The sequence below is a fragment of the Hemitrygon akajei genome, chromosome 25, assembly GCF_048418815.1.
Source record: "Hemitrygon akajei chromosome 25, sHemAka1.3, whole genome shotgun sequence".
In the NCBI taxonomy this organism is placed as follows: Eukaryota; Metazoa; Chordata; class Chondrichthyes; order Myliobatiformes; family Dasyatidae; genus Hemitrygon; species Hemitrygon akajei.
In genome coordinates this window covers 2476561-2501524 of record NC_133148.1, presented here as the reverse complement: position 1 = coordinate 2501524, position 24964 = coordinate 2476561, and the positions used below count along the sequence as shown (strand labels likewise).

Below are 24964 nucleotides of genomic sequence, written 5' to 3'. Positions count from 1 at the left end.
AAGTCCAAATGATTTACACAGTCACTTAGGAGAGTTTTCCCTAGTAGTATCAAATTCGTCACCGATGTCACGACGTTACTGCTGATCCCAGTTGAAATATGCCTTGCCCAAAGGAGTCCATAGAACCATAGAACTCTACAGCACAGTACAGGCCTCAAGCTGTGCCGACCCATATAATCCTTAAAAAGTACTAAACCCACACTACCCCATAACCCTCCATTTTTCTTTCATCCATGTGCCAGTCCAAGAGGCTCTTAAATACCCCTAATGTTTTAGCCTCCAATACCATCCCTGGCAGGTCATTCCAGGCACTCACAACCCTTTGTGTAAAAAACTTACCCCTGTTGTCTCCCCTAAACTTCCCTCCCTTAATTTTGTACATATGCCCTCTGGTGTTTGCTATTGGTGCCCTGGGAAACAGGTACTAACTATCCACCCTATCTTTGCCTCTCATAATCATGTAGACCTCTATCAAGTCCCCTCTCATTCTTCTACGGTCCAAAGAGAAAAGTCCGAGCTCTGCTAACCTTGCTTCATTTAACTTGTTCTCCAAACCAGGCAACATCCTGGTAAATCTCCTCTGCGCCCTCTCCATAGCTTCCACATCCTTCCTATAATAAGGTGACCAGAATTGAACACAATACTCTAAATGCAGTCTCACCAGAGATTTTTTAGAGTTGCAACATGACCTCTCTACTCTTGAACTCAATCCCCCTGTTAATGAAGCCTAGCATCCCATAGGCCTTCTTAACTACCTTATCAACCTGCGCAGCGACCTTGAGGGATGTATGGATTTGAACCCCAATGTCCTTTTCTTCATCCACACTCAAGTAACTGACCATTAATCCTATACTCAGTCTTCTGGTTTGTCCTTCCAAAATGCATCACCTCACACTTGTCTGGATTGAACTCCATCTGCCATTTTTCTGCCCAACTCTGCAGCCTGTCTATATTGTCTTGTAACCTTCAACAACCTACAGCTCCATCCACAACTCCGCCAATCTTTGTGTCATCCGCAAACTTACTCACCCATCCTTCCACCTCTACATCCAGGTCATTTATAGAAATCACAAATAGGGGCCCCAGGACAGATTCCTGCGGCACTCCACTAGTCACCGACCTCCAGGCAGAATACTTTCCTTCCACAACTACCCTCTGCTTTCTTCCTTTAAGCCAATTTTTTAGCCAAACAGCCGAGGTTCCACTTACCCCATGCCTCATGACTTTCTGGATGAGTCTCTCATGAGGGATCTTGTCAAATGCTTTGCTAAAGTCCATGTAGACCACATCCACTGCCCTACCCTCATCAATTTCTTTTGTTACCTCTTCAAAAAACTCAATCAGGCCCGTGAGGCACTATCTTCCCTTCACAAAGCCATGTTGACTATCCATGAGTAGACTGTACTTCTCCAAATGCTCATAGATTCTATCCTTAAGAATCCTTCCCAGTAGTTTGCAGACCACCAACATAAGACTCACCAGTCTATAGTTCCCAGGTTTCTCCCTATTACCTTTTTTTAAAAACAAGGGAACTACATTTGCAATTCTCCAGTCCCCTTGCAGCCAAAGAGGATCCAAAGATCATAGCTAATGCTCCTGCAATCTCTTCTCTCAATTCCCACAACAACCTGGGGTGTATCATATCCAGCCCTGGGGATTTATCAATCTTAATGTTTTTAAGAAGATCCAGCACTACTTCTTCCTTAATCTTCACATTGTCCAGCACACAGGCCCGCTCTACTTCAACCTCATCCTGATCAAGATCCTTTTCACTTGTGAATACTGAAGCAAAGTATTCATTTAGGACCTCCCCAACCTCCTCCACTTCTAGGCACATGTTGCCCTCTTTATCCTTTAGTGGTCCCACCTTCGTTCTCATCATCCTCCTATTCTTCACATACGCTTAGAACGCCTTGGGGTTCTCCTTAATCCTACATGCCAAGGCCTTCTCATGCCCCCTTCAAGCTCTCCTAAGTCCTTTCTTTAGCTCCTTCCTGGCTACCCTATATTTCTCATAAGCCCCTCCTACTTCTTGCTTCTTATTTCTAACATATGCTCCCTTTTTCCTCTTGATGAGTTGCCTCGTATTTCGTCAGCCCGGTTTCCCTTTTCCTACCATTTTTGCCTTGTCTCAGTGGGACAAACCTATCCTGAACCCAGCACAAGTGGTCCCTAAACTTCCTCCACATTACTTCTGTGCTTTCCCCTTTGAACATCTGTTTCCAATTTACTCTCGCTAGTTCCTGCCTCACCCCTTCAAAGTTAGCCCTTCCCCAGTTAAGCACATTACCATTTCGTCTGATTTTATCCCTTTCCATAGCTATGCTGAAGCTAAGGGAGTTGTGGTCACTCTCACCAAAATGCTCCCCCACCAAGAGGTCTGTCACCTGACCAGGTTCATTATCCAGAACTAGATCCAGTATGGCCTCTCCTCTCATCGGCCAGTCCACATACTGTGTCAGGAATCCTTCTTGAACACGCCTGACAAATTCAGCCCCATCTGTCCCCTTTGCACTCAGGAGGTGCCAGTCAATATGGGGGAAGTTGAAATCACCAATAACTACAACCCTGTATTTCCTGCACCATTTTAAAATCTGTCTGCTCCTCTGCTCCTCGGTGTCCCGAGGGCTATTTGGGGGCCTATAGACTACTCCCAGCACAGTGACTGATCCCTTCCTATTTCTGACTTCCACCCAGACTGACTCCGTGGACACTCCCTCTGCAGTGTTCTCCCTTTCTATTGCCGTGATACTATCCCTGACCAGCAATGCCACTCCCCCCACCTTTTCTACCTCCCATCCTATTCCTTTTAAAACACCTGAACCCCGGGACCTGCATCATCCAATCCTGCCCTTCGTCCAACCAAGTTTCAGTAATGGCCACAACATTGTAGTTCCACATACTAATCCATGCTCTAAGTTCATCCTCCTTGTTCCCAATACTCCTAGCATTGAAATAGACACATTTCAACCCCTTTAACTGGTTTCAATTATGTTCTGTCCCCTGCCCGTCCTTCCTCATCAACTCAGAACTCGTAGCATCATGCCCTTGACCTTCTACCTTAATCCCTGCACTCACATTCTGATTGCCACCCCCCTGCCAAACTAGTTTAAACCCTCCCCAACAGCTCTAGCAAACCTGCTCACCAGGATATTGGTCCCCCTGGAATTCAAGTGCAACCTGACCTTTTTGTACAGGTCACACACACCCCAAAAGAGGTCCCAATGATCCAGAAATCTGAATCTCTGCCCCCTGCTCCAATCCCTGAGCCACGCATTTATCCTCCACCTCATTCTATTCCTATTCTCACTGTCATGTGGCACAGGCAGTAATCCCGAGATTACTACCCTTTGAGGTCCTGCTTTTCAACTTCCTTCCTAACTCCCTGTAGTCTTCTTTCAGGACCTCTTCCCTTTTCCTACTTATGTCATTGGTACCAGTATGTACCACTGTCAACCTGGAATTATTAACCTGCTCAGTCGAGGAAAAACACCAGAGACACGAAATTACCTCTGAAACGGTTTTTATTCAGAGAGGAGTTCGCAGCCCCACGCACTTCGGGCGTAAGGTAGCCAACTCCCAATTTGTCGGTTTACAAAGGTCATACTTATACCCAAAAGCAGGGTACTACATTCGCAAATATGGTTACCGATTCAAATCCATCAATTGATTGGCTATTGCATAGCTAAGCACGCAAAATACTCAGAATTAGCAAAGGCTCAAGCGTAATGCTTGGAAGCACTTCAAAAAGGTATGACTCAGAATACTTTGCCAAGCACATTGTCTTGTGGTCGCAGGTTCCCTTTTCCTTGTGGTCTTCATGTCTGGCTTGGCACCTTATTTTAGCTACCTCTCCTTTCTTCCCCAATGACATACCTTTCTCTTGTCCTGTCTACATATTTTGCTACACTTACCCCTCGCCCACCCCCTCTACACGTACCCCTTACCCTCTTCACATTCTCACCATGACCTCTGGCTGTTCTCCCTCCACCACAGGATATATTGGATGTGATCAGAAACATCCTGGACCCTAGCACCTGGGAGGCAAACTACCATCCGAGTTTATTTCCTGCGTCCACAGAATCACCTGTCTGAACCCCTGACTATAGAGTCCCCTATCACTACTGCCCTCCTCTTCCTCTCCCTACCCTTCTGAGCCACAGGGCCACTCTGTGCTAGAGGCAAGGCCACTGTCGCTTCCCCCAGGTAGGCTGTTCCCCCTCCCCAACAAACAGTACTCAAACAGCAGTACTTATTGTCAAGGGGTACTTCTCCTTTTATACCCTGTTGAAAAAACTACCACATGACCTCTCACTGGCGGGAAAATTACGTCACTCCACCATCACAAAACCCAGCATCATGCCCAGCAGAGCCTCAATTACATCATGGTCATGTGACAGGCACAAGATACACAGGAGTAGGTAACATTATACAAGTCAAATAGACCCCCACAAGTCATTCCTGGTTTCCTTGTACAAAGCCGGGTCACCAGACTCACCTGCCACAGATCCAGCCCTCAGCAGGTGAACCTTCTGGTTCATCCCCAGCTTTTGATTCGGGTGCGTACAGCAAGTTCGTGTCGGCACTCGGCCGTCCGCACAAGTTGTCATGAATCAGACTCAGGTTTATTATCACCGGCAATGTGTCGCGAAATTTGTTAACAGCAGCAACAGTTCAATGCAATATGTAATAATATAGAAAAACTAAATAAGTAAATCAGTTACACTAAGTATATATGTATATTGGATTATTAAATAGACTAAAAATAGTGCAAAGCAGAAATTGTGTGTGGGGGGGGGGCAGGGTGGGGTAGTGGTCAAGAGTTCAATGAATCGGATGGCAGAGGAGAAGAAGCTGTTTCTGAATCGCTGAGTGTGTGTCTTCAGGCTCCTGTACCTCCTCCCTGATGGCAGAGGGGAAGAAGCTGTTCCTGAATCGCTGAGTGTGTGCCTTCAGGCTCCTGTACCTCCTCCCTGATGTTAAGGAGAAGAGGGCATGTCCTGCGTGATTGGGGTCCTTAATAGTAGATGCCGCCTTTCTGAGACACCTCTCCTTGCAGATGACTTTGATGTGGAGGCTTGAACTCTAGATGGAGCTGACTAATTTTACACCTTCCTGAGGCTTCTCTCAGTTCTGTACGGTAGCCCCCCACACCAGACCCCCCCAGGGATGCTGCCCGACCTGCTGAGTTCCCCGGCGTGTTGTACGTGTTGTTTTGACCCCAGTATCTGCAGAGTATTTTGTGACAACTGCACTTCCTTCCTCTCTCTCCCCCCAATCCTTTCCCTGTCTCCCCCTTCTTCACTCTCCCTCTTTCCATCCCAATCCCCTCTCGCTCCCCTTTTTCCCTCTCCCCACCCCTTTTTTCCTCTCCCCTCCCACTTCCCCCCTCTCCCCCCCCCCCCCCCGCCCCTCCCTGTCTCCCTTTTCCCGTAACCCTGGGAATCTCCCCTCACCCTGGCAATGACGCTGTTCCGGGAATCTCAGACTGATTTGGCAAGTCCCAGACAGCGAGAGAGTTCGGTGTGTTAACAGTTGTTTACCTCCGCTTTGCTGCGCGATTCCTGCTCTCCGCTCCGCAGTTTGTCCGCACAGTTCACGGTAGAAATGTCCGCCCCTCCCCGCTGGGTCGAGTCACACACCCGCTGTCACGGCAGAGAGCGTCTCTCAATTCCGGGGCGCCGCTGAACTCGGGCACAGAAAATCATCGACACTTCCTGATTCCACCCGCTGGCGCGTCCAGGTCAGCTGTTCAGGAGGCTGAGTCAGGCGCGTCCAGGTCAGCTGTTCAGGAGGCTGAGTCGGGCGCGTCCAGGTCGGCTGTTCAGGAGGCTGAGTCGGGCGCGTCCAGGTCAGCTGTTCAGGAGGCTGAGTCGGGCGCGTCCAGGTCAGCTGTTCAGGAGGCTGAGTCGAGCGCGTCCAGGTCAGCTGTTCAGGAGGCTGAGTCGGGCGCGTCCAGGTCAGCTGTTCAGGAGGCTGAGTCGGGCGCGTCCAGGTCGGCTGTTCAGGAGGCTGAGTCGGGCGCGTCCAGGTCGGCTGTTCAGGAGGCTGAGTCGAGCGCGTCCAGGTCAGCTGTTCAGGAGGCTGAGTCGGGCGCGTCCAGGTCAGCTGTTCAGGAGGCTGAGTCGGGCGCGTCCAGGTCGGCTGTTCAGGAGGCTGAGTCGGGCGCGTCCAGGTCAGCTGTTCAGGAGGCTGAGTCGAGCGCGTCCAGGTCAGCTGTTCAGGAGGCTGAGTCGGGCGCGTCCAGGTCAGCTGTTCAGGAGGCTGAGTCGGGCGCGTCCAGGTCGGCTGTTCAGGAGGCTGAGTCGGGCGCGTCCAGGTCAGCTGTTCAGGAGGCTGAGTCGAGCGCGTCAGAGCAGCGAGTGAGGCCCTTCGGCCCAACATTCAGAATCCGGTTTATTGTCACAAACTTTAATCATCTGAAATTTGTCATTTTGTGCGGCAGTACAGGACAAAGATATAAAACTACTGTAAACTCACAAAAGTCACAAAACTAAATTTCAAAGTAAATTTGTTACCAACGTACATATAATGTCACCGTGTACAACCAATTCACTCGGGTTTGCCGATTGAGCAGAAAGGCCGGGGACTCGCGCCGGCTTTGGAGCTTGGAGCAGCGGCCGGCTGGAGAGATGAGAGGCCCGAGAAACGTACTTCACTCTGGTTTGCCGAAAGGCAGGGGCACAGGAACCAGAGCGCCAGAACTATTAGTGGCGACAGATGTTGGTAAGACCTCAGACAAAGTCGGGAATCAAAAGGTTGAGCACGGGGCGACCAGTGTCCTGAGCTGCGGAGATTTCAATTCAAGAAGTATTGAAGGAAAGGTCCCGCGTGGGAGGTTGGTCAAGAAGGTTCACTCGCTTGGCATTCAGGATCAGGTAGTCAACTGGATTAGACATTGGCTTTGTGGGAGAAGCCAGAGAGTGTCTATAGATGGTCGCCTCTCTGACCGGAGGCTGAGACTAGTGGTGTGCCGCAGGGATCGGTGCTGGGTCCATTGTGGTTTGTCATCGATATCAATGAGCTGGATGATAATGCTGTTAACTGGATCAGCAAATTTGTGGATGACACCTAGATTGGGGGTGTAGTGGACAGTGAGGAAGGCTATCATGGCTTGCGGAGGGATCTGCATCAGCTGGAAAAATGGGCTGACAAATGGCAGATGGAATTTAATGCAGAAAACTGCAAGGTGTTGCACTTCGATAGGACCAGCTAGGGTAGGCCTCACACAGTGAACCAGACGGACACTCGGGACTCTGGTAGAAGAAAGGAACTGGGAATACAGGTCCATGATTTGTTGAAAGTGGTGTCTGGTAGAGCGGGTTGTAAAGGAAGCTTTTGACACATTGGCCTTCGTAAATCAAAGTACTGGGTTCAGGAGATGGGATGTTATGTGGAAGTTGTACAAGTCATGGTGAGGCCTAGTTTGGAGCATTGTGTACGGTTTTGGTCACCGACCTACAGAAAAGATGTAAACAAGGTTGAAAGAGTACAGAGAACATTTACAAGGTTGCTGCTGGGTCTGGAGGACCGGAGTTATGAGGAAAGATTGAATAGGTTAGGACTTTATTCCTTTGAAAGTAGAAGATTGAGGGGAGATTTGATAGAGGTAAACAATATTATGAAGGGTATAGACAGGGTAAATGCAAGCAGGCTTTTTCCACTGAGGTTGGGTGAGACTACAGCCAGAGGTCATGGGTTAAGGGTGAAAGGTGAAAAGTTTAAGGTGAACATGAGCGGGAACTCCTTCACTCAGAGGGTTGTGAGAGTGTGGAATGAGCTGCCAGCACAAGTGGTGCACGAGAGCTCGATTTTAACATTTCAGCAAAGTTTGGATAGATACATGGATGGGAAGGGTATAAAACAGGTCAATGGGAGTAGGCAGCTTAACTGGTTTCAGCATGAACTAGACGGGCCAAAGGGCCTGTTTCTGTGCTGTACTTTCCTGGACTCTAACCCTGAGATTCATTTTCTTACGGCCATACTCAATAAATCCAATAACCAGAACAGAGTCAATGAAGCACCCCACCAACAGGGCGGACAACCAGCGTCCTGAGGAAGGGTCTCGGCCCAAAGCACCAACTGTTCCTCTTTTCCCTGACCTGCTGAGTCCCTCCAGCGTTCCGCGTGTGTTGCTCTGAATTTCCATCATCTGCAGATTGTCTCGTGTTTGAGATGACCAGTGTGCAAAAGACAAACTGCAAATACGGAAAGAAAGAAAAGGGGAATGACAATAATGACATTCAGCATAAAGAGAGGCGCAATAGAGCTGGAAGCATACAGAGCAGAGCAGCGGGATGCAACACAACCGCTGGGTGGATATTAAACGGGCAAGTATCCGGGATATCATCAAGTAAAGGAAATGGATCATAAGGTGATAACAGGGAAACTTCCGACAGAATTTACTTCAAGGCTTAACAAAATCTTCCAAACAAAGGCAACAAACACTTTCATTATAGCCCATATTAACGTATTCTTTTGGCATCGTACTTTGATCTGAAACCGATTGGGAAATATTACGGAGAAAAATAAGAACTGAAATGACAAATTTTAGAACACACTATGTACACGCGAACACACGTAGATTAACGCCACCTAGGACAGAAGAAGGAAGAGGAATAACAGAGGTTAAAAATTTACACAATAGCCAGGTAAATCTTCCAAGGGTATATTTTCATCAACAAAAACTGGATTCAGAACTCCATGCCAGAATATTCAATTCTGACAAGAATCACGTATCACCACGCTTAAGAGCACAAGGCAATAAGACATAGGAGCAGAATTAGGACATTTAGTCCATCAAGTCTGCTCCCAGACGTGGCTGATCCTTTTGTTACCCCTCCTCAGCCCCACTCCCTGGCCTTCTCCCCGTAACCTTCGACGCCGTGGCCAATGGAGGACCTATCAATCTCTGCCTTAAATACACCCAGTGGCCTGGCCGCCACACCACCCTCTAGCTAAAGAAAATTCTCCACATCCGCTTTAAATGGACGCCAACCCCTGCAGAACACCACTCGTCAATGGCAGCCAAACCAGAAAAGGATCCTTTTATTCCCACTCACTGCCTCCTACCAATCAGCCAATGCTCTAACCGTGCTAGTAACATTCCTGTAATACCACGGGGTATTAACAATCACTCTTAACGAGTTACAGCTGTGGGGGCCTCGTTCGGGATTGATCCCGTTGGATGCTGTGAGATTATCCTGAACAATGAACCAGTGGGCAGGCTCCGCCTATTCCTGGAATAACGCCCACCCCTAAAGGAGAGGAGGAGTGTGAGGCTTGGGCGGAGCGGACCTCTCCGTTGTTAGATGAGTGACAGTGCTCTGATGACGTAAAGCAACAGGGATTGGTTGATAGTTTGAATGGGCGGGCCACTGACGTCGCGACACACTGGACAACGCTTTTGGCCCGACTGGAATCCCAGTGGAGCTCATGCTGGGGTTTCAGAACATGCGTCAGGAGAAGGGGGAGCAGACTCGCTGCCTGAAATTTTACAGGCAGGTAATCCTGCCAATGTACATACGAGGGTTCACTTTCCACCGACAGGGGTTTAGGATATACCGGACTCTGCACAGAATGGGGAACTGACACACAAACATAACAAATGGTTAGATTTGTGCAGTAATCCGTATAATTTGCAAACTGCCACGTGTATTTTGTAATTGTGGGCGACCCTGTCCTTCCCTCAAGCTCAAAACTTCTCCCGTTCCCATTTCTTTGCATTTGCCCTCCGGCGCTGTTGGGTATTTAATTAATCCTACCCCCAATATGATTATTACCACTACTTCCCTCACATCAGTCCTTTACCGAGTATATATTTTGTTAATAATCACCGTCACGAAATACATACAATACGAGCTACAGGTTAGATGCTTTTCTGTCTCTTGACAACATTCTGTTCTTGGTTCTCAGCGCCGTTCCTCTCTCTCGGCCACTTGATCAGCATTTATTTCATCCTGGTCTTGGTGCAACTTGTACCCGGTGGCATGTATCCAGTCAGGTTTCTCCTTCACCTGAACGGCTGTACGGGTCGTCAGCACTGGGTAGGGGCCTTTCCACCCGGGAGAGAACGAATCTTTGTTCATCGATCTCACAGATATTTTGTCTTTTGGCTCAAACGGATGCATGTTACCCTCAGTTAAAGGTGCCTGGGCTCACCGGACCCTCTCATACAATTTTCCTGCCTCCTGACACAATGCTTGTGTGTATTTCAGTGTCCTCTCGTCATTCCATATTAGCGCCATACAATTGTACATTCCGTACAAACCTGTCCACAAAGCCATCAATTCCATCAGCCGAATCACTGACATAAAACGTGAAAAGAAGTGGTGCCGACAGCAACCCCTGCGGAGCACCAGGAGACCCCAGAAAAGTCAGGAACACGGGATGCAAGGGGACATTGCTTTGTGGATCCAGAACTGGCTTGCCCACAGAAGGCAAAGAGTGGTGGAGACGGGTCATATTCTGCATGGTGGTCGGTGACCAGTGGAGTGCCTCAGGGATCTGTTCTGGGACCCCTACTCTTTGTGATTTTTATACATGACCCGGATGAGGAAGTGGAGGGATGGGTTAGTAAATTTGCCGATGACACAAAGGTTGGGGGTGCTGTGGATAGTGTGGAGGGCTGTCAGAGGTTACAGCGGGACATTTATAGGATGCAAAACTGGGCTGAGAAGTGGCAGATGGAATTCAACCCAGATAGGTGTGAGGTGGTTCATTTTGGTGGGTCAAATATGATGGCAGAATATAGCGTTAATGGTAAGACTCCTGGCAGCGTGGAGGATCAGAAGGATCTTGGGGTCCGAGTCCATAGGACAATCAAAGCTGCTGTGCAGGTTGACTGAACTCTCTGTCACCACCCAGGTCTCATCACAAACACAGCCCCCGCAGTGTTATACCGTTTACTTTTCACTTGTGTCGAGAATGCACTTTGTTATTGGTTAATTTATTTCTGGTAATGTTACCTTTTGTGTTGTGTGTGAGTGATATACTCTGCATTGTGCACTCTGGCCCAGAGGAACGCAGTTCCGTTCGGCGGTACCTATATCCACGTTTGAAAAAACTGGACTTGTCACAGATAACCAGGGTGGTGAAGGCGTTTCGCACGCCAGCCTTCATCGGAATCAGGTTTCAAACCACCGGCAGGTGTCGTGAAATCTGTTAACTTTACGGCAGCAGTACAACGAGAGTGTAGAAACAAAACGGTGAATTACAGTAAATAGTTAAATTAAATAAGCAGTGCAGAAACAAATTAAAAATCGGTCAGGCCACTGAATGTAGGAGCCGGGACGGGTGTAGTTGTTGGTCAGGCTGCACTTGGAGGACTTTTGTACAGTTTGGGTCACCGTGTCTGGGAGAGATGCGCTTAAACTCGAAAGAGAAGAGAAAACATTGAGGAGATTGTTGCCAGGACCAGAGGGTCTGACGGATCGGACTTTATTCCTCGGAACGTAGAGTGAGGGACGACCTTACAGAAAAGTCTAAGGGGGCACAGATAAGGTGGGCAGTAACAGGCGGGGAGTCCAAAACTAGGGGGCAGAGACAAGGTGGAGAGAGTCCAGAGGAGGTGCGCAAGCATGATTCCGGGAATGAAGGGGTTAACATACGAGGTGCTTTTGGCAGCTTTGGGCCTGTTCTCGCTGGAATTTAGACGAATGCGGAGGTGGGGTGGGGTGGGGGGAGATATGATTGTAACCTACTGGATGTTGAAAGGACGAGATAGGTTGGATCTGGGTGGATTTGGAGAGGGTGTTTCCTATGGTAGGGGTATCCAGAGCTACAGGGCACAGCCTCAAAATCGAGGGTCTATCTTTTAGGTAAGGGGGACTTTTTTAGCCCGAGAGGAGTGAACCTGTCATAGACTGCGGTGGAGGCCAAGTCCAGGCGTATATTTTAACTGGAATTTGATCGTTTCCTGAACGGTCAGGGCATCAATGGATATGGCAAGAAGGCAGGTGTATGGGGTTAAGTGCGATCCGGGATCAGTCATGAAGAAACGGTGGACAGAATCGATGAGCTGAATGGCCTAATTCTGCTCCTGTGTCTTATGGTCTCTATGGACAGGAGAATGATTTAAAAAGGACCCGATGGAGTGATCAGTCTGCCAGAAGAAGTGGCTGAGGCAGGTACAAACGTATAATTAAACAACACTTGCACAGATTCCTAGAGGGCAGGGCTTTGAGGATACGGGCTGAATTTGGGATGACATGGGATTGGTGGGCTGAAGGGCCTTTATCTGTCATATTACTCAAAGAACACATCTCCCTCACGCCACCTCTCGGCAATCCCCTTTCTCCAGTGCCCTGACACAGCAGTATCCCCACTGATATTACCCCCATTCCCTCTCACCATCCCTCCGAGACTCCAATCTCCCCTAGTGGCCTGACACAGCAGTATCCCCACTGATATTACCCCCATTCCCTCTCACCATCCCTCCGAGACTCCAATCTCCCCTAGTGGCCTGACACAGCAGTATCCCCACTGACAATAACCGAGCACCCTCACACCGTCCCTCAGTGACCCCTCTCTCCCAGCGCCCTGTCACTGACTGTATCCCCACTGACAATAACCGAGCTCCCTCACACCGTCCCTCAGTGACCCCTCCCTCTCAGCACCGTGTCACTGAGTATATCTCCATTGATGATAACCCAGCTCCCTCACACCGTCCCTCAGTGACCCCTCCCTCTCAGCACCGTGTCACTGAGTATATCTCTATTGATGATAACCCAGCTCCCTCACACTGTCCCTCAGTGACCCCTCCCTCTCAGCACCGTGTCACTGAATATATCTCCATTGATGATAACCCAGCTCCCTCACACCGTCCCTCAGTGACCCCTCTCCCCAGCGCCCTGTGTCACTGACTGTATCCCCACTGACGATAATCCAGCTCCCTCACACCGTCCCTCAGTGACCCCTCTCCCCCAGCACCGTGTGTCACTGACTGTATCCCCTCTGACATTAACCCCGCTCCCTCACACCATCCCTCAGTGACCCCTCTCCCCCAGCACCCTGTGTCACTGACTGTATCCCCTCTGACATTAACCCCGCTCCCTCACACCATCCCTCAGTGACCCCTCTCCCCCAGCACCCTGTGTCACTGACTGTATCCCCACTGACTGTAACCCAGCTCCCTCACACCGTCCCTCAGTGACCCCTCTCCCCAGCGCCCTGTGTCACTGACTGTATCCCCATTGACAATAACCCCGCTCCCTCACACTGTCCCTCAGTGACCCCTCTCCCCCAGCACCCTGTGTCCCTGACTGTATCCCCACTGACAATAACCCAGCTCCCTCACACTGTCCCTAAGTGACCCCTCTCCCCCAGCACCCTGTGTCACTGACTGTATCCCCACTGACGATAACCCCGCTCCCTCACACCGTCCCTCAGTGACCCCTCTCCCCCAGCACCCTGTGTCACTGACTGTATCCCCACTGACGATAACCCAGCTCCCTCACACCGTCCCTCAGTGACCCCTCTCCCCCAGCACCCTGTGTCACTGACTGTATCCCCACAGAGGAAGATCCCGCTCCGTCACACTGAGACGCCGTCACCCCTTCCTCCACCTCCACCTCCACCTCCAGAAACCCCAGAGCAGGTGAACCACGTGCTCCAGACCCTCTCACAAGGTTAAACCGCAGCCTTACCCGCGTTCCAGCAACTTCCATTGCGGATGGGCCTTGTTTTCTCGCCCGTTCCGTCAGCACAGCTGTGGAAGTCGATAAATATAGCAGCATTGCTAATCCGGAGGCTGCCTCCGCGGGAACCACGTCCCTCAGTCACTGGACGTCTGACGTGTCCTGGGATCTGACGCACTGAGAGCGGCTGCGAGACCATCGTCCTTTCTCTGAGCGGAGCCTCACACCGTCCGCAGTGTCAGCCGGGTCAAAGTGCCCGGGGATGTTGCGTCGGCAATGCGGGGTGGATTACACACAGCAGCTCAGTGCATCTGCCGTCGGTTACAGGCACACCTGGGGGCAGGGTCAGACACAGAGGATCTCTCCCCACCGTCCCATCGCACACTCCCAGGGACAGGGTCAGACACAGGGTGAGGATCCCTCCACACCGTCCCGTCACACACTCCCAGGGACAGGGTCAGTCACAGGGTGAGGCTCCCTCCACACCGTCCGTCACACACTCCCAGGGACAGGGTGTGGCTCCCACCACACCGTCCCGTCACACACTCCCAGGGACAGGGTCAGACACAGAGAGAAGCTCCCTCCACACCGTCACGGCACACACTCCCAGGGACAGGGTCAGACACAGGGTGAGGCTCCCTCCACACCGTCCCGTCACACACTCCCAGGGACAGGGTCAGACACAGGGTGAGGCTCCCTCCACACCGTCCCGTCACACACTCCCAGGGACAGGGTCAGACACAGGGTGAGGCTCCCTCCACACCGTCCCGTCACACACTCCCAGGGACAGGGTCAGACACGGGGTGAGTCTCCCCCCACACCGTCCCGTCACACACTCCCAGGGACAGGGTCAGACACAGGGTGAGGCTCCCTCCACACCGTCCCGTCACACACTCCCAGGGACAGGGTCAGACACAGGGTGAGGATCCCTCCACAGTGTCCCATCACACATTCCGAGGGACAAGGTCAGACAGGATGAGGCTCCCTCCACACCGTCCCGTCACACACTCCCAGGGACAGGGTCAGACACAGGGTGAGGCTCCCTCCACACCGTCCCGTCACACACTCCCAGGGACAGGGTCAGACACAGGGTGAGGATCCCTCCACAGTGTCCCATCACACATTCCGAGGGACAAGGTCAGACAGGATGAGGCTCCCTCCACACCGTCCCGTCACACACTCCCAGGGACAGGGTCAGACACAGAGGATCTCTCCCCACCGTCCCATCGCACACTCCCAGGGACAGGGTCAGACACAGGGTGAGGCTCCCTCCACACCGTCCCGTCACACACTCCCAGGGACAAGGTCAGACACAGAGAGAAGCTCCCTCCACACCGTCCCGTCACACACTCCCAGGGACAGGGTCAGACACAGGGTGAGGATCCCTCCACAGTGTCCCATCACACATTCCGAGGGACAGGGTCAGACAGGATGAGGCTCCCTCCACACCGTCCCGTCACACACTCCCAGGGACAAGGTCAGACACAGGGTGAGGCTCCCTCCACACCGTCCCGTCACACACTCCCAGGGACAGGGTCAGACACAGGGTGAGGCTCCCTCCACACCGTCCCGACACACACTCCCAGGGACAGGGTGAGACACAGGGTGAGGCTCCCTCCACACCGTCCTGTCACACACTCCCAGGGACAGGGTCAGACACAGGGTGAGGCTCCCTCCACACCGTCCCGTCACACACTCCCAGGGACAGGGTCAGACACAGGGTGAGACTCCCTCCACACCGTCCCGTCACACACTCCCACGGACAAGGTCAGACACAGGGTGAGGCTCTCTCCACACCGTCCCGTCACACACTCCCAGGGACAGGGTCAGACACAGGGTGAGACTCCCTCCACACCGTCCCGTCACACACTCCCAGGGACAGGGTCAGACACAGGGTGAGGCTCCCTCCACACCGTCCCGTCACACACTCCCAGGGACAAGGTCAGACACAGGGTGGAGCTGTTCTTTATAAGTAGCACCACCGTATAATTCTCGATTCGGACATAGAGGCAACATGCTGGACCGGTCTACAGGGAGTCGCTGGCCTTCGCGGAGTTATGCAAAGGCGGCTGCTTCCACAGCCTCGGACAACGCCCTGTTTCGGTCGGTGAAGGTGGAACGCGGGGTGCAATGTATTTTGCGTCCTGGAACTACCCTGGAAAAGTGCGCGGAGGCTATGGAGGACTTGTTGCGGAGAGGTGGTGTTTTGGCCACCGAGAAAGAATTCGGGAAGGCAGTGTTTTATCTGAGGAATGATGAGTTGGTGCATCAGGCTCTCAGTAGAGGGATCACGGTGGAGAACATCTTTTTACAGAAGGAGCTGGTGACAGCTCCCACACAACGCATCGTCCTCGGTCACGAAAACCTTTCATCCCCAACGAGGACCTGCTTCCCGCACTAACACGCTTGGGGCAAGTACGGTCAGAAATAACTGCCATCAGGCACAAATTCAGGAGACGCACCCTCCGTACCGTAATCTCTTTCCGGCGACAGGTATTCATGAAGCTGGAAAGGGAGGACGAAGTTGAGGGCGGTTTACTGTCCGGCACGAAGGGGTAGATTATCAGGTGTATTGGAGCTCTGATCGCCCACGGTGCCATGCGTGCGGGGAGCTGGGGCACTTTCGGAGGGACTGTCCTAGCACCCGAAAACCCAGGGAGTCCACTTCGGGAATCAGTGCCCCAGATACCTCTGCCCCTGATCCCATACCTGCGCCTACCCCTGTGCCTGCCCCTGCTCCTGCCCTTGACCCTGTCTCTACCCCTGTCCCTAGTCCTACGTCTGTTCCAGTCCCCGCTCCTACCCCTGTAGTTCAGGCGGGTGATCCTGAGGCTACGTGCAGGGAAGTTCAGGCGAGGGACGGGATGGAGCCTGTGCGGGGAAGGAAATCGAGGAAGAAATCCAAACACATGAAGAAGTCGGCCCCCGAGACCGCAGAGCTCACGCCCATTTGCCCTGAAGTGGAGCGGAAAGTTCGGGGAAGTGCACAGTCGGACGGGGTGTTGGAAGCGGGGTGTACCGCTCCATCGGTGAATCCCGCACCCGTGCGCTCCTCCCGCTTGAAGAGGAGAAGGGAATGTTCCCCCAAGAGGGCAGGGAATGTAGATGCGGGGGAGTCCCAGGAAGGGGTGGGAATCCGGGTGGAAGTTGTGTCTAACCCTCAATCCCCAGATGTAGCCACCAGTCCTGTGGTGGGTGGTGTGGTTGTGCAGGAAGCTAGTGCTGGGCCTGTTTGCACAACTAAAACAGACCTGGAGCCCTCCACCCAGGACTTAGCAGTAAGCGCCCACCTGGAGGCAAGTGTATTAAACGGTATGAGCGGAGAGGAGACCAAGCTCTCTGACTGTCAGCATCAGGCTGCCGGTGAATCCCTTGGACCAGAGCTGCTGGGAACCTTTCGTCCCTGGAGGATGATATAACCTGCATGCCGACCCCATCAACTAATAGCCTGAAGGGAGTCCCTGGGGATTTTCCTTACATCGTCGCAACTGTGGATAAGACTGATGCGACGGTGGAGCGGGAAGGTATGAGGGAGGTACCCGCTGCTCAGTGTAGGTTCCAAGTGCAGCCACCTTATACAACACACGAGGAGGAAGATGGGGGATCTGTCTGCAGTGAGGGATTGGAGGGAGACTCTTTTGATAGTGAGACAATGGGCATCCTCACCCCTCCTGAGAAATCCCCTTTGATACCTGTGGAGGAGATCAGAGAGTTCATTCACTACTCTGAGGGTGCAAAGCATCGGCCGAAACTAGCCTCGCTTCGCTGGTCTAGCATGCCGAGGCTGGTGAAGTCCCCGCGAGTCATCCTCAGACGGAAGGGGAAGGGGAAGAGGAATGCTGTGTCAGGGAATGACAGGCGACAGCTGAAATCCTTCCTGGATGACCTGGTGAGGGACATCAGAGTGGGAAGCAGCCTCGCTCCTCTGGGAGACGGTAGGGCACAGGTTGTCTTTGGCACTGATCTGGCCCAGAAAGCAAAAGATATTCTTACTTTTTTTCGGGATAGTGTGGTCAGGGCGACTCCGCTCTCACCGGGAAGGGCACTGGTGCTGAGGTCTAGTGTGCTCCCGACATGAAACTTACCTTAGCTAATCTAAATGTAAACGGTAGCAGGGGTTCTCTCCGCAGATACAACAATCTCTCAATCCTCAGGGATGGGAGATATGCGGTGAATTTCCTGCAGGAAACCCATACCATCCCGGGGGGATGAGTCCGCTTGGCTCCTGGAGTGGCAGGGCGGGGTCTACATGAGCCACCTCAGCTCCAACTCTAGCGGGATGGCGATCCTGTTGGCCCCAACCTTGCAGCCAGAAATCGTAAGAGTCCAAGATGTTGTGCCCGGCCGTCTGCTCCACCTGGCCGTGCGCCTGGAAGGTGTACCTCTGCATTTTATCAACGGGTATTCTCCGAGGCGCGGGGTGATGCAGACGCGCCTATTCTGTCAGCTGTCCACTCTGCTGAGTTCCATCGATCCTGGGGACTGCGTCATCCTCGGGGGAGACTTCAACTCTACCCTCGAGGTGGAGGACCGCTCGGGCCTCCAACGCGACCCAGCATCGGCGAAAAGGTTAAAGGAGCTAGTCGGTTCCTTTGACTTGGTGGACAGCTGGAGGAATCTTCACCCCGACTCTAGTGCCTTCTCGAGAAAATCAGGAGAGGAGTACGTCATGGGTGCCCCATATCCGATCAATTGTATGCGATCTGTGTCGAGCCATTACTGAGCCTTCTTCGGCGAAGCTGACGGGTCTGGTTCTGCGTGAACCGGACATGGAGGTCGTCCTCTCGCCCTCCGCCGATGATGTACTCCTCATGATGACAGATCCCAATGACCTGCAGCATCCTCCGCTAGGATCAACTGGGCGAAATGTTCCGGAGTCCTAGTGGGTGAATGGCAGGTGGACTCCCTGCTGGAGGAGATGAGAGATTTTGAGTGGAGCACCAGAAGTCTCCTTTGTCCGGGAGTCTACCTGAGACCTTCTGGGGAGACCTGGCTGGCGAACTGGCAGGACCTGGAGGCGAAAGTCATGGCCCGGCTGGGGCGCTGGTCAGGCCTTCTCAGGGTGCTTTCCTATCGAGGCAGGGTGGTGGTCATAAACCAGCTGGTGGTCTCCATGTTGTGGTATCGGATGGTCACCTTGGCCCCTCCTGCCCCGTTTGTTGCGAGAATGCAGAGGAAGTTAGTTGGACTTCTTTTGGGGTAACAGGAAACACTGGGTCTCTGCAGCGGTCTTGAGTCTCCCAGTGGGAGAGGTCGGGCAGTCGCTGGTGTGTGTACGCACACGACTGGCGGCTCTCCGCCTCAGGACTCTGCAGAGATTCCTGTACGCCGAGCACCCTCCCAGGTGGCACGTATTGGCGACATTCTTCCTCCGGAAGGGCTGCTGTCTTCACAAAGATATGCGGCTATCACCGGCGGGCGTCAGCCCTGCTGCTTTGTGGAGTCTGCCCGGCTTCTATCAGGACCTACTGAGAGTCTGGAACGTGGTTGCCTCAGGCCGGGAATCCCCTCCTCAGGCGGAGGGCGGAGTCCTGGCCCACCCTTGCCCTACCTCAGTGGATGTCGGTGCGGCTCAGGTGTGTGGACCGACTCAGGCTGAGCTGTTTGTCGGGCCCAGGCCCCGCAATCTTATCCGAGTGCCGAGTCCACACAACTTGAGCTGTCTCTCCTCGATACCCACAATCCCATTCAGGGATGGAAGTAAGAGGTATTTGTATGGGCTGCTGCTCCACACCCTCCACTTCCTTGCCCTTGTCCACCGTCCCGACACGCCATGGCGGTCGGTATTTCCACCTGGGGGCTCCGGGGTGGAGGTTGCTGCACAGACCGGTGCCCTGCAGTAAATCCTCTAGTTTTTACACGGATCTCCCACACGCACGTCATTTCTGCGGGCTGGACCAGACCGTGTACCACATGTACATGGGGTGTGCGAGGCTGCAGCCCCTTATCGCGTATTTCCGTGGGTTGCTTCTCGCCTTCTGGTTGCATTATAGCCCCACCCTATTTATATACGGGCATCCGATAAGGAGGGGGCATGGAGGGATGAGGATGTCCTTGTTAACTTGCTCCTGGGGCTGGCGAAATCCGCCATCCGAGGGTCTTGGAAACGGGTGGCGGGAGGATCTCCCCGGGCAGACTGCCTGGCAATGTTTAGAGGGTATGTTCGTGCTCGGGTAAATATTGAAAAGGAACACGCGCAGTCCACGGCGAACTCAGAGGCCTTCCGAGACGGTTGGGCTCCGTGGGGTGTAATTGCCATCATTGATAGAGATAGGAATATTTTGGTTTAATGTGTATTGTCCATTTGTAATGGAGTAATTGTGTTACTCACTGTTTTGTATGTACTGTATAGCACCGAATTTGTAATAAAGAAACTTTTGTTATTAAAAAAAAGGGTCAGGGTCAGACACAGGGTGAGACTCCCTCCACACCGTCCCATCACACACTCCCAGGGACAGGGTGAGGCTCCCTCCACACCGTCCCGTCACACACTCCCAGGGACAGGGCCAGACACAGGGTGAGGATCCCTCCACACCGTCCCGTCACACACTCCCAGGGACAGGGTCAGACACAGGGTGAGGCTCCCTCCACACCGTCCCGTCACACACTCTCAGGGACAGGGTGAGGCTCCCTCCACACCGTCCCGTCACTCACTCTCAGGGACAGGGTGAGGCTCCCTCCACACCGTCCCGTCACACACTCCCAGGGACAGGGTCAGACACGGGGTGAGGCTCCCTCCTCACCGTCCCGTCACACACTCCCAGGGACAGGGTCAGACACGGGGTGAGACTCCCTCCACACCGTCCCGTCACTCACTCTCAGGGACAGGGTCAGACACAGGGTGAGACTCCCTCCACACCGTCCCGTCACTCACTCTCAGGGACAGGGTGAGGCTCCCTCCACACCGTCCCGTCACACACTCCCAGGGACAGGGTCAGACACAGGGTGAGGCTCCCTCCACACCGTCCCGTCACACACTCCCAGTGACAGGGTGAGACACAGGGTGAGGCTCCCTCCACACCGTCCTGTCACACACTCCCAGGGACAGGGTCAGACGCAGGGTGAGGCTCCCTCCACACCAGGGGTGTCAAACTCATTTTAGGTCACGGGCCGTATTGAGCAAAATGAAGCTTCATGCGGGCCGGATCAGTCGGACGCATGCGAACGCAGCTTTCGTTGCCTCCGTTTTTTCAGCCTGCTCTCGTGTGTCTCAGTCTCTGCTGTAACTACAAAGTGTTTCACTTTACAAATTCCGTTTCTTATGAAGAAGACTGCCGAGCAAGACTGCCGAATAAACACTAAAAACCCTGAAAACCTGGTTCCTGAATAAACTCAGCATTAGCCATATCATACGCCATAGGCGCTTCGATTACTGGGGCCAGCTTTAATAGTAATTAGATATTATCTCGCGGGCCAAAGATAATTCCACCGCGGGCCGGATTTGGCCCGCGGGCCTTGAGTTTGACATATATGCTCCACACCGTCCCAACTCACACTCACACGGAGGTCGAGGAGTTACTGAAGGAGATTATCTAAAGGGGGCGGACGGCCGGTGTCTGTGCTGTGACCACGGTGGTCTGACGTGTTTGTACACGATACAGCTCAACCGCCTTCTCGACTCAGCCAATGGTGTAAGACAGCTAAACTTGTAGTGGTGATCCTGTGGTCAAAGGCACTGTCCGACAGCGTGAGAAACTCGTAATGGAGATCGTGTGGTCAGAGACACTGTCCGACAGCGTGAGAAATGCGACTTTGATCCACACCTCTGCCACTGAGAGAGAAAGAGAGTGACAGACAGACAGTGTCGGTGGTTTAATTGCTGTGAGTTGTCCCCACCCTGGTGTGTGGGTGAAGGATAGAATCTGGGGGGAGTGGGTACAACAGAAGAGATTACAGGGGAAATGGGTTTGCTTTGTGAGACAGCACAGACTGGATGGATCGAATCACTCATTTCTGTCTGGTACGGGTCACAGTGAAGGGCACACGGATTTATTTGGGACAGAGGGTCACATGTGGCATTGCCTGCCGCCATTGTTAACACAACTTGTCTGAGGGGCAGGGAGAGCGAGGGTCACCATCGACGTCACCGGACACTTCTACTTTCGGAGAAGTTTGCACAGATTCAGCACATCAGCAAATCCCTTCACAGAGATTGATAGAGGCATGGAAGCACCAAAGCCCAGGACTGGAGAGTCCACATAAAGTGGTGGAGACACCCCAGCCCATCACAGGCAAAGCCCTCCCCACCATTGAGTGCATTGACCAGGAGCGCTGGCACAGGAAAGCAGCGTCCGTCAGCAAGTAACCATCGTCCAGGTCGTGATCTCTTCCCACGACTTCCATCAGGCAGGAAGCACGTGAGCCATAGTCCCATACCACCAGGTTCAGCAACAGTTATTACCCCTCAGCCATCAGGCTCCTGAACCAGTGTGGATAACTTCACTCACCCCAACACTGACCCAATTCCACACCTACACCACCAGGTTCAGCAACAGTTATTACCCCTCAGCCATCAGGCTCCTGAACCAGTGTGGATAACTTCTCTCACCCCAACACTGACCCAATTCCACACCTACACCACCAGGTTCAGCAACAGTTATTACCCCTCAACCATCAGGCTCCTGAACCAGTGTGGATAACTTCTCTCACCCCAACACTGACCCAATTCCACACCTACACCACCAGGTTCAGCAACAGTTATTACCCCTCAGCCATCAGGCTCCTGAACCAGTGTGGATAACTTCACTCACCCCAACACTGACCCAATTCCACACCTACACCACCAGGTTCAGCAACAGTTATTACCCCTCAGCCATCAGGCTCCTGAACCAGTGTGGATAACTTCACTCACCCCAACACTGACCCAATTCCACACCTACACCACCAGGTTCAGCAACAGTTATTACCCCTCAGCCATCAGGCTCCTGAACCAGTGTGGATAACTTCACTCACCCCAACACTGACCCAATTCCACACCTACACCACCAGGTTCAGCAACAGTTATTACCCCTCAGCCATCAGGCTCCTGAACCAGTGTGGATAACTTCACTCACCCCAACACTGACCCAATTCCACACCTACACCACCAGGTTCAGCAACAGTTATTACCCCTCAGCCATCAGGCTCCTGAAACAGTGTGGATAACTTCACTCACCTCAACACTGACCCAATTCCACACCTACACCACCAGGTTCAGCAACAGTTATTACCCCTCAGCCATCAGGCTCCTGAACCAGTGTGGATAACTTCTCTCACCTCAACTCTGAACCAATTCCACACCTATACCACCAGGTTCAGCAACAGTTATTACCCCTCAGCCATCAGGCTCCTGAACCAGTGTGGATAACTTCACTCACCCCAACACTGACCCAATTCCACACCTACACCACCAGGTTCAGCAACAGTTATTACCCCTCAGCCATCAGGCTCCTGAACCAGTGTGGATAACTTCACTCACCCCAACACTGACCCAATTCCACACCTACACCACCAGGTTCAGCAACAGTTATTACCCCTCAGCCATCAGGCTCCTGAACCAGTGTGGATAACTTCACTCACCCCAACACTGACCCAATTCCACACCTACACCACCAGGTTCAGCAACAGTTATTACCCCTCAGCCATCAGGCTCTTGAACCAGTGTGGATAACTTCTCTCACCTCAACACTGACCCAATTCCACAACCTGTCCACTCGCTTTCAAGGACTCTACAACAAATGTTCTCAAAGGTATTTATTTTTCACAGCACAGTTTGTCTTTTTTTACACTTTGGCTCTTTGTTTATGTATAGTTTTTCATAAATTCCAGTGAATTTCTTAACTATCCTGTAAATGCTGCAAGAAAGCAAATCTCAGGGTAGAATAGGGAGAATAGTACAATTACTTTGATTTGAGAAAGTTACAGTTCAGAGAAGGCGGCCACTGTGGTGACAGCTCACAGTGGCAGGGACACAGGCAGAGACCACAGCGTGTCAGATACACGGATTCAGCAAGAATTCCCTCAAAGTCCGAGCGTCCCAGGAAGAACAGAGGTTTTCAGAAGCTGGTTTCCTGCTTTCACACACTCCACGAGGTCTGCACCTGGGGGAGGGGGTGGTGGGAGAGGGGGCAAGAGTTAAAATAATTGTTAGTCCAGGGCAGGGAGATCAGTGTGCTGGAAGAGAACAAGGAAAAGGACAGGACTGAGGGACACCGGTCAGTGTACAGATACCCCCTGAGGGAGAGGGACTGAGAGACACCGGTCAGTGTACAGATATCCCCCTGAGGGAGAGGGACTGAGAGACACGGGTCAGTGTACAGATATCCCCCTGAGGGAGAGGGACTGAGGGACATCGGTCAGTGTACAGATATCCCCCTGAGGGAGAGGGACTGAGAGACACCGGTCAGTGTACAGATATCCCCCTGAGGGAGAGGGACTGAGGGACACCATTTAGTGTACAGATATCCCCCTGAGGGAGAGGGGCTGAGGGACACCGGTCAGTGTACAGATATCCCCCTGAGGGAGAGGGACTGAGAGACACCGGTCAGTGTACAGATATCCCCCTGAGGGAGAGGGACTGAGGGACACCGGTCAGTGTACAGATATCCCCCTGAGGGAGAGGGACTGAGGGACACCGGTCAGTGTACAGATATCCCCCTGAGGGAGAGGGACTGAGGGACACCAGTCAGTGTACAGATATCACCCCGAGGGACACTGGTCAGTGTACAGATATCCCCCTGAGGGAGAGGGACTGAGGGACACCAGTCAGTGTACAGATATCCCCCTGAGGGAGAGAGACTGAGAGACACTGGTCAGTGTACAGATATCCCCCTGAGGGAGAGGGACTGAGAGACACCGGTCAGTGTACATATATCCCCCTGAGGGACACCGGTCAGTGTACAGATATCCCCCTGAGGGAGAGGGACTGAGGGACACAGGTCAGTGTACAGATATCCCCCGGAGGGAGAGGGACTGAGAGACACCGGTCAGTGTACAGATATTCCCCTGAGGGAGAGGGACTGAGAGACACCGGTCAGTGTACAGATATCCCCCTGAGGGAGAGGGGCTGAGAGTCACCGGTCAGTGTACAGATATCCCCCTGAGGGAGAGGGACTGAAGGACACCAGTCAGTGTACAGATATCCCCCTGAGGGAGAGGGACTGAGGGACACCGGTCAGTGTACAGATATCCCCCTGAGGGAGAGTGACTGAGGGACACCGGTCAGTGTACAGATATCCCCCTGAGGGAGAGGGACTGAGGGACACTGGTCAGTGTACAGATATCCCCCTGAGGGAGAGGGACTGAGGGACCCTGGTGACTGATCAGAAACATGAAAACCTGATTTTACC

The 24964-nt window shown here is 52.7% G+C and overlaps 2 protein-coding genes and 1 long non-coding RNA gene across 10 annotated transcripts in view; all 3 read right to left on the bottom strand.

The window, feature by feature from the left end:
• The window catches only part of LOC140716321 (von Willebrand factor A domain-containing protein 5A-like), an 88537-nt gene extending 82234 nt beyond the window's left edge, over positions 1-6303 (bottom strand). For 3 of the 7 annotated variants that reach the window (XM_073028911.1, XM_073028914.1, XM_073028913.1), the window contains exon 1: positions 5544-6302. The gene's annotated coding sequence lies outside the window, so the exon portion shown is untranslated. Of the gene's footprint in view, positions 1-5456 lie in introns of all 7 variants that reach the window. The other 4 variants (XM_073028915.1, XM_073028916.1, XM_073028910.1 and 1 more) reach the window with 3 other exon arrangements.
• Positions 6304-6544: 241 nt separating this feature from the next.
• On the bottom strand, positions 6545-14006 carry LOC140716185 (uncharacterized). 2 transcript variants are annotated; one of them, XR_012096259.1, is made up of 3 exons: positions 13647-14006; positions 10968-11167; positions 6545-8198 (listed from the first exon to the last, which is right to left on the bottom strand). It is a non-coding gene; the product is annotated as an uncharacterized lncRNA (long non-coding RNA). The 2 variants fall into 2 exon arrangements; XR_012096260.1 differs by lacking the exon at positions 6545-8198 and adding an exon at positions 9909-10054.
• A 9348-nt stretch (positions 14007-23354) lies between these two features.
• The window catches only part of LOC140716167 (von Willebrand factor A domain-containing protein 5A-like), a 55715-nt gene continuing 54105 nt past the window's right edge, over positions 23355-24964 (bottom strand). Inside the window, exon 25 of the mRNA XM_073028812.1 lies at positions 23355-23716. Coding sequence (XP_072884913.1) covers positions 23637-23716 — 80 coding nt within the window. The 3' untranslated portion in view covers positions 23355-23636. The remainder of the gene's footprint in view (positions 23717-24964) is intronic.